The sequence below is a fragment of the Telmatherina bonti genome, assembly GCF_933228915.1.
Source record: "Telmatherina bonti genome assembly, chromosome: 7".
In the NCBI taxonomy this organism is placed as follows: Eukaryota; Metazoa; Chordata; class Actinopteri; order Atheriniformes; family Telmatherinidae; genus Telmatherina; species Telmatherina bonti.
In genome coordinates, this window is record NC_136625.1 from 20,939,632 (window position 1) to 20,953,880 (window position 14,249).

General features: G+C 36.0%; 1 protein-coding gene across 1 annotated transcript; it reads right to left on the reverse strand.

The window, feature by feature from the left end:
• Positions 1-1,428: 1,428 nt before the first annotated feature.
• opn7a (opsin 7, group member a) lies at positions 1,429-8,455 on the reverse strand (the record flags this gene model as incomplete). Its single annotated transcript, XM_079243792.1, has 5 exons — positions 1,429-1,944; positions 3,193-3,527; positions 5,823-5,950; positions 6,231-6,393; positions 8,368-8,455. The coding sequence occupies 5 exons, from the start codon at positions 8,453-8,455 to the stop codon at positions 1,429-1,431; spliced, it is 1,230 nt and encodes a 409-aa protein (XP_079099918.1).
• Between the last annotated feature and the right edge of the window lie 5,794 nt (positions 8,456-14,249).

Sequence of the window (14,249 nt, forward strand, 5' to 3'; positions counted from 1 at the left end):
CAGAAATTTTTATCTACTTATTTTTTTAATGTCACTGCTAAAAAAATACTAATTACTTCTAATACTAATACTCCATACAACGAGAATACTAATTACTCCATACAATAAAGGATTAACAATCAGGTTAATTGACACAAATGCATAATTTAGGTATTTTTACCAGACTGCATTTTTCTATTGCTTACATAATCAGAGCGCTTGAACGACAAAATGTTAAAAACTGTTTTTATTCTTAAAAAATGGTTTTGTGACAAAACACCTGGAAAATAAACAGATTAAGTTTGTAAAACAATATTTAATTCAGGTTATAAAAAGATGACATTCAACCCTTGTTGTGGGTTGATAAAACAGACAAGTTTCTTTAACAGATCAGACACAGTCTTAACTGTTTCTTGGGTCTCATTCCCATGACTTTACACAACTTACATGCAACTATTACAAGCAACATCAGTTAGAAATTAATTCATCGATGGGAGCTTGATTTGACTCGTACTGGTTTGATTCACTTCTTTTCACCTCAACCTATCACAGTGAAATGGAGATGTGTGATGCTGAAGTTTGCAACAGCATTGAGTTCTTCACAACTGGTAAATGATCAAGTACCATTGTAATTTCAAGTAACAAAAAACATGTTATGACCCTATTCCAACAAAACTGCAATTTATAACATTGAAGCTTCAGTTTGTAACTTAGAAACTATAGCACCTTAAAATAAATATAACTCGAATATACAATAGAAATCATTTTAATTGGCTGCCATATTTTCTCAACAAGTTCAGTTTCCAGTGGTTGAATTTAGGTGTTATTAATATAAACAGGTAATAAAAAATCAGGTATTAGCACCCATAATTTAGGAAGAAATGCTTCTTTTAAATGTCAAAAATCAAAATTAAATATAACATAAGATAAACCCAGACAATGTAACCAGGGATAATGTAACCATTAAATTATGAATTAATTCAGTTTATATGAAAACCTCTCCAACCTCTCTTTTTAAAGCCTTGTAAATCTGACAGAAAAAAGAATAAGATTTCATACATGGATTAAGTGATCGCAAACTGTCTGCATCAGTTTTGATATACTCTTTACTGTGGTATTAGCCAAAGTAAAGCTGACTTATCAAGACAAGGAATATAGAAGAATGCAAATTAGATGAACAGCAAAAGGAAAAAAAGCTGGAAAATATCACATTTCAACTTAAACACTTAAAGTAGATTCCTGAACAAGGTTTCCTGAAAATGGAAATTAATTAATAGCACATTTGAAATATTAAAGATAATATATATTTCCAGATATATTCTAAATCATCAAAATTATCAGGGCCAAGCCTCTTTGGTGTACCTTGGAATCATCTCTAAATTAATATGGAGGTTGCTTGCTTCTGAAGTTCTTATCATGGTCATCGGGGACTTGTTGGGGCACTCACTCTTAGACATCTTCTTGTGTGTTTGGAAAACGAGTGTCTTCAGCATTTGATGAGACTTTGATGGCAGAAGGATCAGTTAAACCACACATTTGAGGGTAATGTATGTGGCATTCAAAACTATCCTTACACCTCTGACAGCTGTGATCCTTTATAGTTAGTATAGGCGGTTGAGCAGAGGAGATTGATGAAGGGAACTGGTTGGTCTGTCTGCGAGTGTTAGCAAGTCTAACCTGGATGTCTGGCTTCGAGCAGCACTTTGCTGGGCCTTTGGGGCAGAAGCAGCTATTCAGACATGTATGACATAGCGTGCCAAGGTCTCTGCACATTATCTGTCGGAAGTTTGGTCTCAGTGTCAAGTAGATGATTGGATTGTAGATAGTGGAGGACTTGGCAAACATGGCCGGCATTGCAAATGCAAGAGGAGGAATGTTTTCAATGTGTCCAAAGGCAGCCCACATGGAAACCACAGCGTATGGACTCCACGCCGCAAAAAAACCAATGCTGACAGCAACACTTAGCTTGGAGAAAAAAAGGAAACACAATACAAAAGAGCAACTTAACTAATTTGCATAGATTTATAGGTATATTCCTCTAAAATACACTTTTTCCCAAAGTGATAACAGCTTATTTTTTTAAATGAGTACAACTAAGCAGGTTTCTTGTCAACTTCCTTGCCCCATCTATATCACTCACCTCCAAAGATATAAACTATTAAAATGAATTATTACATATTTTCTTTTTTGTTGTTAAAGCTAAATTTGGTGAAAGAATTTGCTGAAACCATCAGTGTGTTTTAACAGTACAACATTAACCCGACAAGCTGCAGCTCATCTTGTCTTTTCCTTGCATATCAAATATGACAACCATGCTTGTGTGGAAGTAACCAGTAAGACACAGGAGGAATCTGAAGCTACTGTCTATGGCTGATTCTTTTAAAGTATCCGTGGCTGTAAGGGACTTTAGAGAAGAGCTGAAACAAAGCAGAGAAGGAACCTAAAATTTATATTTGTCCAGATTTTCAAGCTTCTTTCTCAAGTTGACAGAATTCTGTCAGGAAGCTAAGGTGCCTTTTTAAGCTGCTATTTCTTGTACGTTATTTTATTTTGTTTAGATGTTCAACACTGTTCATTTTGATAATAATGAAGGAACACTGAAACAGTGTAGATCACTTAATGGTGTTTGCCCCAAACTGCAATATTATATCAGATTTTAAACCAAACTAACATTTAATTTTGATTCAGCATTTGAGGATTTAATGATAACAGAAACAGAAAACTACAGATTTGTTCTTTTAAAAGTAATGTTAATAAAATGTCATCAGTGACTTAAAATAGATTATCTGACTCAGTGTTTCATTTATATTATTTAATTCAATTTTTTTTAACCTTCTTTTGGGGATGAGTATATTTTGATTAATCAGCAAAGGCAGCTCTGACTCTTCATTAATCAGAGAATACCTACTCTCTCATAGTCCATTCTTTCTAATCAGAAAATGTGTCACAAGAAGTTATCTATTTAGGTCAGGTCGCAGCAAATTTCTTCAATAAAGTGGAGGTGCTATATAAAAGGAGGTGTTTAATATGTTACCTTTGAACCCTAGCTTTTCATTGTCTCGCCGTCTGCACAGTCTTCCCATACATGCCTATTTATTTCTCAATTACATTCACAGAAAAGACTCCGATAAAGATTTCACCATTGCAATGATAATCACAATATGTATGCAAGTAAGTAGGTAGAGCTGAGTCTCTTGTGGAATTTTGTCTTACCTTAACAATAATTGTCTGAATGCTGCTCATATGTGTCTGCCTTGATGTGTGCTGCTCCATAGTCTTCCTGGATGCTTGCACAGTGACCAGAATGCCTGTGTAGGATGCAACAATAATGCAGCATGGAAGGATGTAGCAAAATATAAACAGTGCCACAGTGTAAGAGCGTGCTGTGGTGTACTGATTAGACCGGTGCCAGTCAATACAGCAGGCGGTGCCGTAAGGCTCTGGTCCGTATTCTCCCCAGTGGACCAGTGGTGAGCAGGCAAACAGCAGGGCATAGACCCAAGCACAGGCAATCAGCAGACGGCCGTGAACAGGGTTAAACCTGTTTCCTGGGAAAACAGAGTGGGTTATTTTTCATTTTTCATGTAATTTAATGATTTTGAGAAAGTTATGTTGCAAATAATAGTATCTAAAATCTTATTATTGTTTTGAAACACGAAATGGATGATAAAAATATTTCAGATAAGAAAAAACTCTGGTTCTGAAGGTCAAACAAACAGTCTGAACAGTTTGAGGAATCAAGAAAGAGCTATACAGAAGGCTGAAAAAAACCTCTCAAATAGCATAACTGTTAAGTCTGGGTCACAAACAGGGCTGTTTCGTTCTTAAAAGGAAGGAGATGTGCGTCAGTCCACTTGTGTGAAAGCTTGTGTAACTTATGGGAACACAAAAGCCCTATTGTAATTGTGGTTAGAAAATTATATTCAATTTAAAATACATAAACTAGGAGGAGGAGGAGGAGGAGGAGGAGGAGGAGAAGAAAGAAGAAGAAAAGGTTGTTGCTGCACTGGTGCACTTATGACCTGTGAAGGTCCTCAGAATTGTAATCCCAGAAAAAGACTGTTGAACTTTGTTAGGCAGTGACTTCTGTAGTTACATGCATGCCATTCATGTTTCACCATCCCTTCTGACTGTGGTAAAGATAAGTCTCTTCTGAGAACACACTTTCTCTACTATAATGGTGAAAAAAGGTGAGGGACATGTCCTTCTCCCACAATGAGTTGTTTCCTCCGCTGTGAAGTGATTATATGTTTCTCTACTGAAAAAGCTCTTTGCAGCCTTCCTACAATGTGAACTGAGGGACATTTTTGTTGCTGTTGCAGTTTTGGTTGTGTGTTGTGTATGTTAAAAAAGATGCTACATTTGAGTGGTGTCTGGTTGTCCCCATGTCAGCAGTCATGAAATTTTAAAGATACATGACACATTGTTTGAACCAGAATCTAGAAACCATTAACATATGTCTAACAGTTTGTTGTTGTTGTTATTTTCACTTAGAGGCACAATCATCAAAAGGGATATTTTCTTTTTTAAAAATTATTTTGTTGAACCTATTTTGTGTGTGAGCAGCTGGTGTCACGCCCGCAGACATCGGTCAGTCTTCTAAGCTTGAAAAATAAAAGAAGGAATTTACACAGAGAGCCAAGCTAAGAGCTACCGATCAACCAAAACAATGGACTCTGAATGGCAGAGTCCATTGAAAGCTGTGTCAAACTTGTTAAATTGCTTATTGTTGGGCATTAATTTAGCAAAAAGTGAAGATTTTATTTATTTTTACAATCCTGTAGTGTATATTTTGGTATTCCACTGTCTAGATTTTGGGTAACAGCTATTTAGGTGTTGCTGCCCAACATAAATGGAGCTTTTTGGGGGGAAAGTTGTGGTAAATAAATCTCATTGTTAATTAAACTAAAATGCAATTTTATAAGGGTTTAAGTTGATTTAGATGGTGAATTTTTTTCCTCAAACAGATTGACTTTAATGTCCGAATTACACTATGATTCTCACTCAGAAAACTTAGTATTGCATGTACAACACTTTTAAGTACTTCAACCACCAACAATCATGCATAATTTTCATGTTAAGGTATGTGACCACTTGGTCGAGTGAAAAGTATTAAATATGCACATGTAGGAGCTAGTATTAAACCGTCTTTTTTACTTTAGTGTGATAAGAAGCAAATTAGCACATGCTACCATTTTCCTGGAGTGTTTATAGAATGAGGTAATTATATGAATTGATAATTATCAAGCGACAGAAGCTCAGGAAGAGCATAAAGCAATAGGCAGCTGCAAGCCTCATTAACCTGCACTAATGGGTAAAATAGATGACTGAAAAATGAATTATATTTTGTCAGGTTAACAAAAGTGAACCATAGTTCATAGAGATATGATTGCTTCTGTATTTATATAGTTTTTCCAGCACTAAAGCCATCAATAGAAATGAAGTTAAGAGCCCATATTGTAATATAGATTCACTTTTTAAATAGGATTTACAATCATTTATTCAATGACTTTATATTATTAAATATTTTACCAGTAATGCTTCAGGGCTCACAGTACAACAGAGTGTTGGATATAGAAACTCTTTGGTGAGACTGGATTGGAAAGATGCTTTGTTGAGGCCAAACAGAAGGCCCGGTTGCACTGCATGAATCAACATCACAAGTAATTCTTATCGAATGCAAACCCTTCACTTGTCACTCATCAAAGAAAGGCTAATGTGCAGTGCACTACAGAGGATTATTCTTTTCCCTCCGTAGATAAATCAGCTACCAATGCCTTGGGGATGCGACAGTTAATCCGATGTCATGTCAGTTAGCAAGCGCAGCATCTTTGAAGACTTACCATAGAGCGGATAACATACTTTCACAAAGCACACCATGCTTAGTAGAGTTAGGGTGGTCAGACTGCAAAGGCCAAACAACATGCCACAAAAAGCGTATATGGAGCAGACTGTTTTTCCATACAGCCACCTGCATGGGAGGGCAAAGCGGTGTGAGAAAGAGAACAGTGAAGGGAAAAGACAGCAAAGAAAGATCAATGAGGGAAAAGGTGAAGAAGGAAAGAGAAAAGAGTAGCTTGAACATGACACTCCATAATCTTTGAACTAACAGCAATCAAACTGGTAACCAACCAACGAAATATGCAAGTGATTTCCAAGCGGTACCTATAAAAACTATGGCATGTTTTAGCTGAAAGTATCCCATCCTCCATTTGTGAGGTAAACTGTGCAGTGGATGTTATGTTCAGTACCTGTGGGAGAAGCTTGAGGTTATCGCCATGGGGTAGAGTGACAGAGTTAGGCCCAGGTCACTCACAGCGAGGTTGATGATGAAGAACTCAGCAGGCTTCAGAAGGTGCTTTTTCTTGTAGGAGACATACAGTAGTGTGCTGTTGCCAAATAATGAACATACTCCTGCAAAAACAAAACAGCCCTTTCATATGTGACTGTAGTAAACAGGACAGCTGCCGTGGACTGATGACCAAGACTAGAAAACCAAAACTAATCATGAGCCCAAGGTATGCTAGGTAGGTGGCATTTGTTGTGTTTAGCCTGATTTTTCTTGTTTCCAGTCTTTATGATGTCCCACTAACCAGTTGCTAGATATTGTTGTTCACGCAACTCTCCATTTGTGCACATGGTTCTATTCTTACAATTTGGTTAAGCTATATTAAAGCTTTCCATTCATTCACACTAAATTGATCTACAGGGCTTTGAAACACATTTTCTAAATGGTGTGCACTGCAGTGGTCCTGCTCCAAACTCTCTTCTTCAAACATATAATCTGTTGTTATGCTCGTCATCTTTGCCCCCTTCTTATTTTTTTTGAGAGTAAGATTGATATAGACATATGTGCCATAGCCATGAATCCCATGTACCATATGTAAAAAGAATTGTGGACTGCACACAGTAAGGAGCGGAGAATCCCTGTGGACACTTCCACATTTGTGCAGATGATTCGTTCTCACTTTGCTGGGATATAAGAGGACATAAATAGCAGAAATTGAGCTTAAAATATTGAGTCAGGAATGTTGCTAATTTCTTGTAAAAAAAATAATCTGTTTCTCTGCATTAAAAGGATGCTATTTTAAAATGATCACTCAATCAGTGCAGCAAATCATGCACACTCCCCAACACATTGTATGATCCAAACACTCTTTCCTTCTAGTGGACTGCTGGAGTCAGACCCTGGAGGTCTGATCCTCAGCTGCAAAAACCAGTAAAAGGGACATGGAATACCATCTCTCTGAGCTGGGATGTGAGGTTTAGTGGTTCTAGCTAGATATAGTTGGACTAACCTTTGTGCATGGCTTGAGCTCTGGATCCAGCGTCCTTTAGAAGGGGTGGTAACTCTTCCATTGAGACGCGCTGAGCATGTGAGGGCACAGTCATTGCCCCCTAAACCTGGTGCCTGTACACTGGGGTTTACTCCAGTTGACAAGCCTTCTGACTGCTGTTTGTACTTATGGACTGAATAGCAGTTCACAGTACACACCTATTTTGGAGTCCAAAAACGGGGTGTCTCCTGGAGTGAGTACATCTCTCACCTGGCCTAGGAACACCTTGTGAGGCGTGGCAAGGGACTGGGAAGTCTGGACTTCCTGACGCATAGATGGATGGATGGATGGATGGATGGATGGACGGATGGATGGATGGATGGATGGGAAAAATTTTTCTTCTAGAAGGAAAGGTTTTATTTAAGTCATTTTACCCCTTTGAATTTTACTCCAGACTTCTAAACTAATAAATTAAGTATTCAAATATCCTTACTTTCTAGGATCATAAACTCAGTCATGTGATTTTTATGAATTTTCAACAAATTAGAAAGAATACTGATTTATTGATATATTGATTGATATAATGATATCCCAACATATCAAAAATTTATTTTTGTAACTTTTCATAGACTTTCAACATGGTTGCAGTCTTCCAAATATATGTGATCTAACTTGATTTAACCATGTTTCTTTTTCTCAGTTTTCAACATAAAATATGATGTCAGAGGTTCTTTGTGACGTATCACACGAAGATAATCTATCATAAATTGGCTGATTGGATTAATATGGACTGCATGTAAAGGAAGAAAAACTGATATATACAGGTGTAAGTAGTTATAAGTATATTATACAATAAATACCAATGGGCACATGAATAGATACATAAAGATATTTTTATATTTAGAAAAATGAAAACCACTAAATTAAACTTGCAAGGTTTCACCGCATGCAGCGTTCCTTCATGCTGTGATTCATTTAAGCTCGAGTAGAACTTGCAGAAAACTTATAAAATTTACAATGTTATTAACTCAGTTGATCTGTTTGTGAATAATTTAAAAAAACAAAAAAAACCCCCACAAAAATTACTAACATTTTTGTAGATCAAACTCACCAAAAACAGAGTAGACCACAGCCACTGTTATGTCCAGTGGCACAGGTATGTTGGAGTGAAATGCAATGTCTTCAGCCAATAGCCCCATCTGAAAAACAATGTTTTTGTTTAGGTGAGACAGTACACCACTTGTTTTAAGTCCCTTTGTTTGTTTGTTTATTTTTTGCATTATATGTCTTTTTTAGATTAGTGGAAATAACTAGTGTTTATTCTAGTTATGTTTACTGGTTGTTAATCCAAACTATGCCACTACAATTAGACAACGCCAAGTACACATTCTTGTGTTTATTTTATACGTTTGTTGTTTATAATTTTAAACTACTACTACTACAGGGAGTTGTGTTTTGTGCATCATACATGTACAATGACAATAAAGTATTAGAATTCATTTAGTTTTAGTCAGCATTTCATGCATTCCCATCGTCCTAAAAACTAATTAATTAAAAATATTTGGCCAATATTTATAAACAGTTCAGAAAAGTATGAATCGTTTCAATCTCTGAAGCCATTAAATATACTGGACATCTAAAAATCTACGCGTCTGTAGCACACACCAAATATTCCTCTCTTTCATATGTAAGCTTAAAATTTTTAGAATTTGCTTTACTTTGTCATTTTTAGGCTTTTACTTTTGACTTTTAATCTGTATGTTTCGGCCTAAAGGACATCAAATAGTTATGTACGTTACTTTGAGAAGTTACTCTACGCCGGCCACATTCAACAGTCATGTAATAGCAGTGTGATAATAATAATAAAGGTTGCTTACAGTGACTGCTAACAGAAAATTGTATGTATTTCTTTTTAGATTCATGAAGGTTAACTTCAAGTTTCATTTGATTGTTTATCTGGCACTGTTCACTCTTGCAGCTTTCACTGTGGCATTTTCAACCACAGCAGGCAGGCAGGCATGCAGATTAACTTAAAAGCTCTAAAACAAAACAAACCAAAAAATATATATACTTTACTTGCCCCAGTAAGCACTGGAGAGATTTTTGCTCCACTGCTGAAATGTTATAGGCTGCATTTACATATTTACAGTCTTGCTTGAAAGGAAAATTTAAACAAAAGAAATATTTGGAGGAACTGATGAAATATATTTATACTGATGTAAAATTCACTTAAAAGGGTCACTAAAGTCAGGGGTCTGGTGCAACTTCAGAGAGATGAAATAATGTATGAATGCTTCATTGTAAGCAGCTGTTTGTAGCATCAAGTTTTGCTCCAAAAAACAACCAAGTAAGTGTTGTAAATCACACTAAGCTTTGTTAGCATTCACAGAGCTACCTGACGGTGTAAACTTTTCAAAGACTGCTTAAAACTATTTACATTATAAATTTAATGTTAACCAGTCTTGTGTGTCATAATACTCCCTTCTTACCCTAAATAAAAACCTACTTATGAAGGAAGATGTTATACCTAATGTCATAATTTAGTATTAAGCTTTATATATAAAGATATTTCATAAAAATTTGTCTAAATAAAGGATCACGTAATTCTATATGACTCTCCACTCACTTCAGTCAGTCACTGGTCAAAAAAAAAAAAAAGATTTTCTACATTAATGTAAGTATAATAACATCAGGTTTATTTATGACTCTATTAACATTTGCAATCTCGTAACATGAGGTGTAACACATTCACATGCAAAGTAAGTTACCTATATTCAGCACATAATCATTCTGCCTCAGTAATCAAATTCAAACAATGATCGACTGGCATAAATCAATGAATGACGGTCAATAAACATTAGATAACAGAATCTGTCTGCTTCTTCTGAGATCATCTCCAAGTACGATGCTCTGGACTGTTCCATACACAGACTGTAAAGATAACTTAACTAAAGTCATCTCAACTTTTTAATTTTAATTGTCTACAGATTGTCCATGCAAATGCATAACAATTCAGTGTTAGGTATAACATTTAATGCTGATATTCTATCGAACTGAGGTAAACTGAACAAATTAAGTAATACTGTATTATACACAAATGATAAACAACGTCCTCGCAAACTGACACATGAAACATTACAAACTAGAAAGCCAGTATAGGTTTAGCTTGTAATCAATCTAACATTATTTAATACATTCACAACGAGTCATCATGAAAGCATGGACACACACACTTTCTATCTATCTATCTATCTATCTATCTATCTATCTATCTATCTATCTATCTATCTAAGATGTAATACAGTTGAGTAGATTGTTTGTATTCTGGTTTGAACAGTCCACCATGCGTGATTAAAACAGATGCCTGCAATTACTGTAACCTAATACCATATTTTTCACCCTCAACATGAAGATACCTATCCAATTTAAATGATGAAGAAAATTTTAAAAAAAAAGAATAAATACATTTTAAAAAATCTTTCATAGCATGTGTAAATATGAACTGGTCTGCTTGCACATCTTGAAAGCAACTGGTCCACAGATCAGTAAAAAGAAATCCGGACAGCTCTGTCCTAGAATATCCCTCCAAATGGAAAACTTGTGGTTTCCCTGTTACACACACCGCCAACTTTTGATACATTTGCATTTTGGTCACACGGCTTTGACATTTCAGCGCGGACAGGACATCCTACATGACTTGCAAGAAACAAGACGCTTTAACGGGAAGGGTTTGTTTTTCTTTACACTGATGAGATAGATGGGCTTTTCAGCCAACTTTTTAGGTAGCTTCAAATACAATGTAAGACAATCATTCAATCATTTAAATCAATCAAGACTTTCCAGATCATTTTTTTTCGTGGCCAGGTTAATCTTAAACAAATATAGAACCGCATAAAAGTGCATACTTTTGTAGAGATTAATATCCAGACAGTCTCTTTTGACTATCCTGTTCTGACCCAAATGAAGACTGACAGCATTCACAAATGGCCAATCTTAGAAAGGTAAATGGATACATAAATAGATTAATTAATTAACAAAATACCCAAGAACCTTGGCAGCTATAACTTACATTAAATTGCAGTCTGCTCTATGCATATTTCAGTACACTCTGGAGATTAACAATGCCACTTTGTGTCAGCTCATCACAAACAAGAACGTCTTACCTTAGAAAAAAGTATTCAACAACCTAACCGACCGCTTCTTCTAATGCTTGAGACAAATTTCCCCAGTCTTCAAAATGACTTTTTTTTTTCTTTTTTTTTTTTTTTTTTACCTTTCAAACATCTACGTCGCCAAATAGCGACTTGTTCACGTCTCCCATCCACGGAGGAGAGGCTGGGCGCGTCACACTGACATCAGCCTACTATAGGCTACTACGTTTGTGTTGAGTCTTTTCACAATGAGGAGAAGGAGAGCTACAAGCCCGAAACAGCAGGCTGCTCAAATCAATTAATGACGTCTGTTACGGCTGATTTGACAATTGGACGTCGGTATAGGCGGGAATGTTTCCACTGGGGGCAGATAAGCCCGTGGTGCGTCGCTCCATTACGCATTCCTCCAGCTCCACTGAATTAATTTTCGAGGGAAAAGAAGAAGAACAGTTATAAAGTTATTGTGGTTGATGCAGGTGTTCTCAGAGGACTGCAACCTGGAGCCACTGCAGGTTTGATCAAGACTGATCACAACACAACAGATCCAGCAGCCTGTCACAGACCGATGTCAGTGGAGAAAATACTGCCCATGCCAACTTTCTTTTGCATGCTCCAGGAGTGTTTTGGGGTTAGAATACCAGCTTGGATAACCCCATGCATTTGTCACGTCACTGAATGAGAATGAAATTTGATCATTTAGGCTACTTTAGAATGATATTTGAGTGTGTGACTTAAAAAATTCTAATGTGACATTAACAGTAATGTAAAAAAGTAATCTGACACAGCTGATATTATTCATATACAGAGTATAAAGTAGAAGTAAAAATAAAGTAGAAGTCCTGCCATGTTTTTGGATCTACCGATGCATTTAGAACAGGTGTTTTCACTGACCAGGCTCATCTACCTGCAGTGGAGCTGAGCTAATCAAATTCACCTGGTTTAGTGACTGGTTGGACAAAGCTGCCGCACAGGACTTCTACCTTCTACTTCTACTTTATACACCTCTGTTGATATAGCTATTAAAACCAAAGTAATGGAAAAACAATTCGAATCACATAAATACCATTTCATGAGATATCAGATATGCAAAGACTTTCCATTTTATAAAAGAAATGTTTTAATCTTCATTTATATTGCAATATAAATGGTAAATGATTACAGCAATGGCGTTCACTTGAGGTGACGTAAAGGAAGATATTAACGAACTGCGGAGCCACCTCCATCTGCCCATTAGACTGGATGAAAAGGCTGTAGGAAACCTCTTCTTCTGCATCGTGCTCATCTTCAGCTGGATTAACTCATCTTTGCTAAATGTAAGTCACAATCACAGTTTTACTGCAGAGGTAAATTGTTGAATGTGTCATGCCTGCCCTTCCTCCTTAGGTACAATCACCTGGCAACAATTCAGCAATGTTACATGAACTATTGTATTTGAAATAATAAATAAAATATGAAGATTGTTCAGTGAAATGATCAGGAAGTCTTAGTCGTGGCAGTTGTTGCTCTTTTGTCAGTATATCCTTAAACTGGAATATTTCCTATCATCCCTGGTGGTGCTTCTCAGATTTTGGTTGAAAAAGTCTCTAGATTGCCAATCAGGTGAACTTTCAGTTAACTGAACTGTTCATACCACTTTCAGATAGCTCATGTCCCTATTGCGCATGGCGATCTGCTGCACTGGCTGAACTTATCCAGTATAGACTGGCTCTCTGCTGCACAGTTCAGTATTTATTGACGTCAGAACATTTTTCACATTTCACTATTAAACCATGGTTAAAATACTGATCTTCATCTTTAGGTGTGCGTGAGTGTTCACATATGTTTTGTTTAGATAAGGTTTGGTCACATCAAATGCACAATTTTCTCGATCATGAAACAATCCAAATGCTCAAAAAGGTCAGAAAAAGAGGATGACTTAAATTATCCCAAATTAAAGATTAACACAAGCACTTTAACCTCACATTTACTGCTTCGTCCTTTTATATCCAAAGTCCTTCAGAGCAAAGTCTATAGCACAAAGAAGGGAAAATGTCCAACTTTCCTCTATAATTCAGCTATTCATACTATTTAATATTGAAGTCTTTGTAACATTGACTGGAGTTTAAGTTTAAATTCTTATCCTGGGTCATGTGCTTCTTTTCAGGATTATTTTTGTCACTACAAAGATTCTTTTTTTTAAATGTGAGTTATCCACTGCAGAAGCAATGTGTTGCTTTTAATTATAATTCAATATTTGTTCGCCTCATGTTCACATGAATACGACTTAAATCAATCACACAGGGTCAGAGGCAAATATAGTGGTACTTCAAAATTAATTTAAGTGTGCCTCAGTAACAGCAGAAGCGGAAACAATTCTGTTTGTCACACCTTGAAAGCAAAGATGAGTTATCTTCAAAAGAATTACAAAAATAACACTGCCTCGTGTGCTACTTCCTCTCTTGCTTTAAACATGCATGAATTCATACAGTCACACACAATAAGGTAAACCAGCACACAGATTGACGCTGGAACTGATTGAGCCAAAGCTGGAGATGAAAGCTCCATTTAAAGTGTAATTGCATTGTCAAGAAATTAATTGTTATGGCCACGGAGGGTAGCAAAAAATGAATGATTAGATTAAAACACAGCATGAACATCAAAGTAATCAGAATAAGCTTTTAATACAAACTTTACCTCATGAGTAAAATTCCCAGTCTCCTTAGGTCTTCAGAGAAGAAAAAAAGATAATTAACTTTTCTTTTTAACAGGTTCTCTGTTTGTTTTTTGTTCACATAGCTAACATTTGTTGGGTTTCATTCATATATATATATATATATATATATATATATATATATATATATAT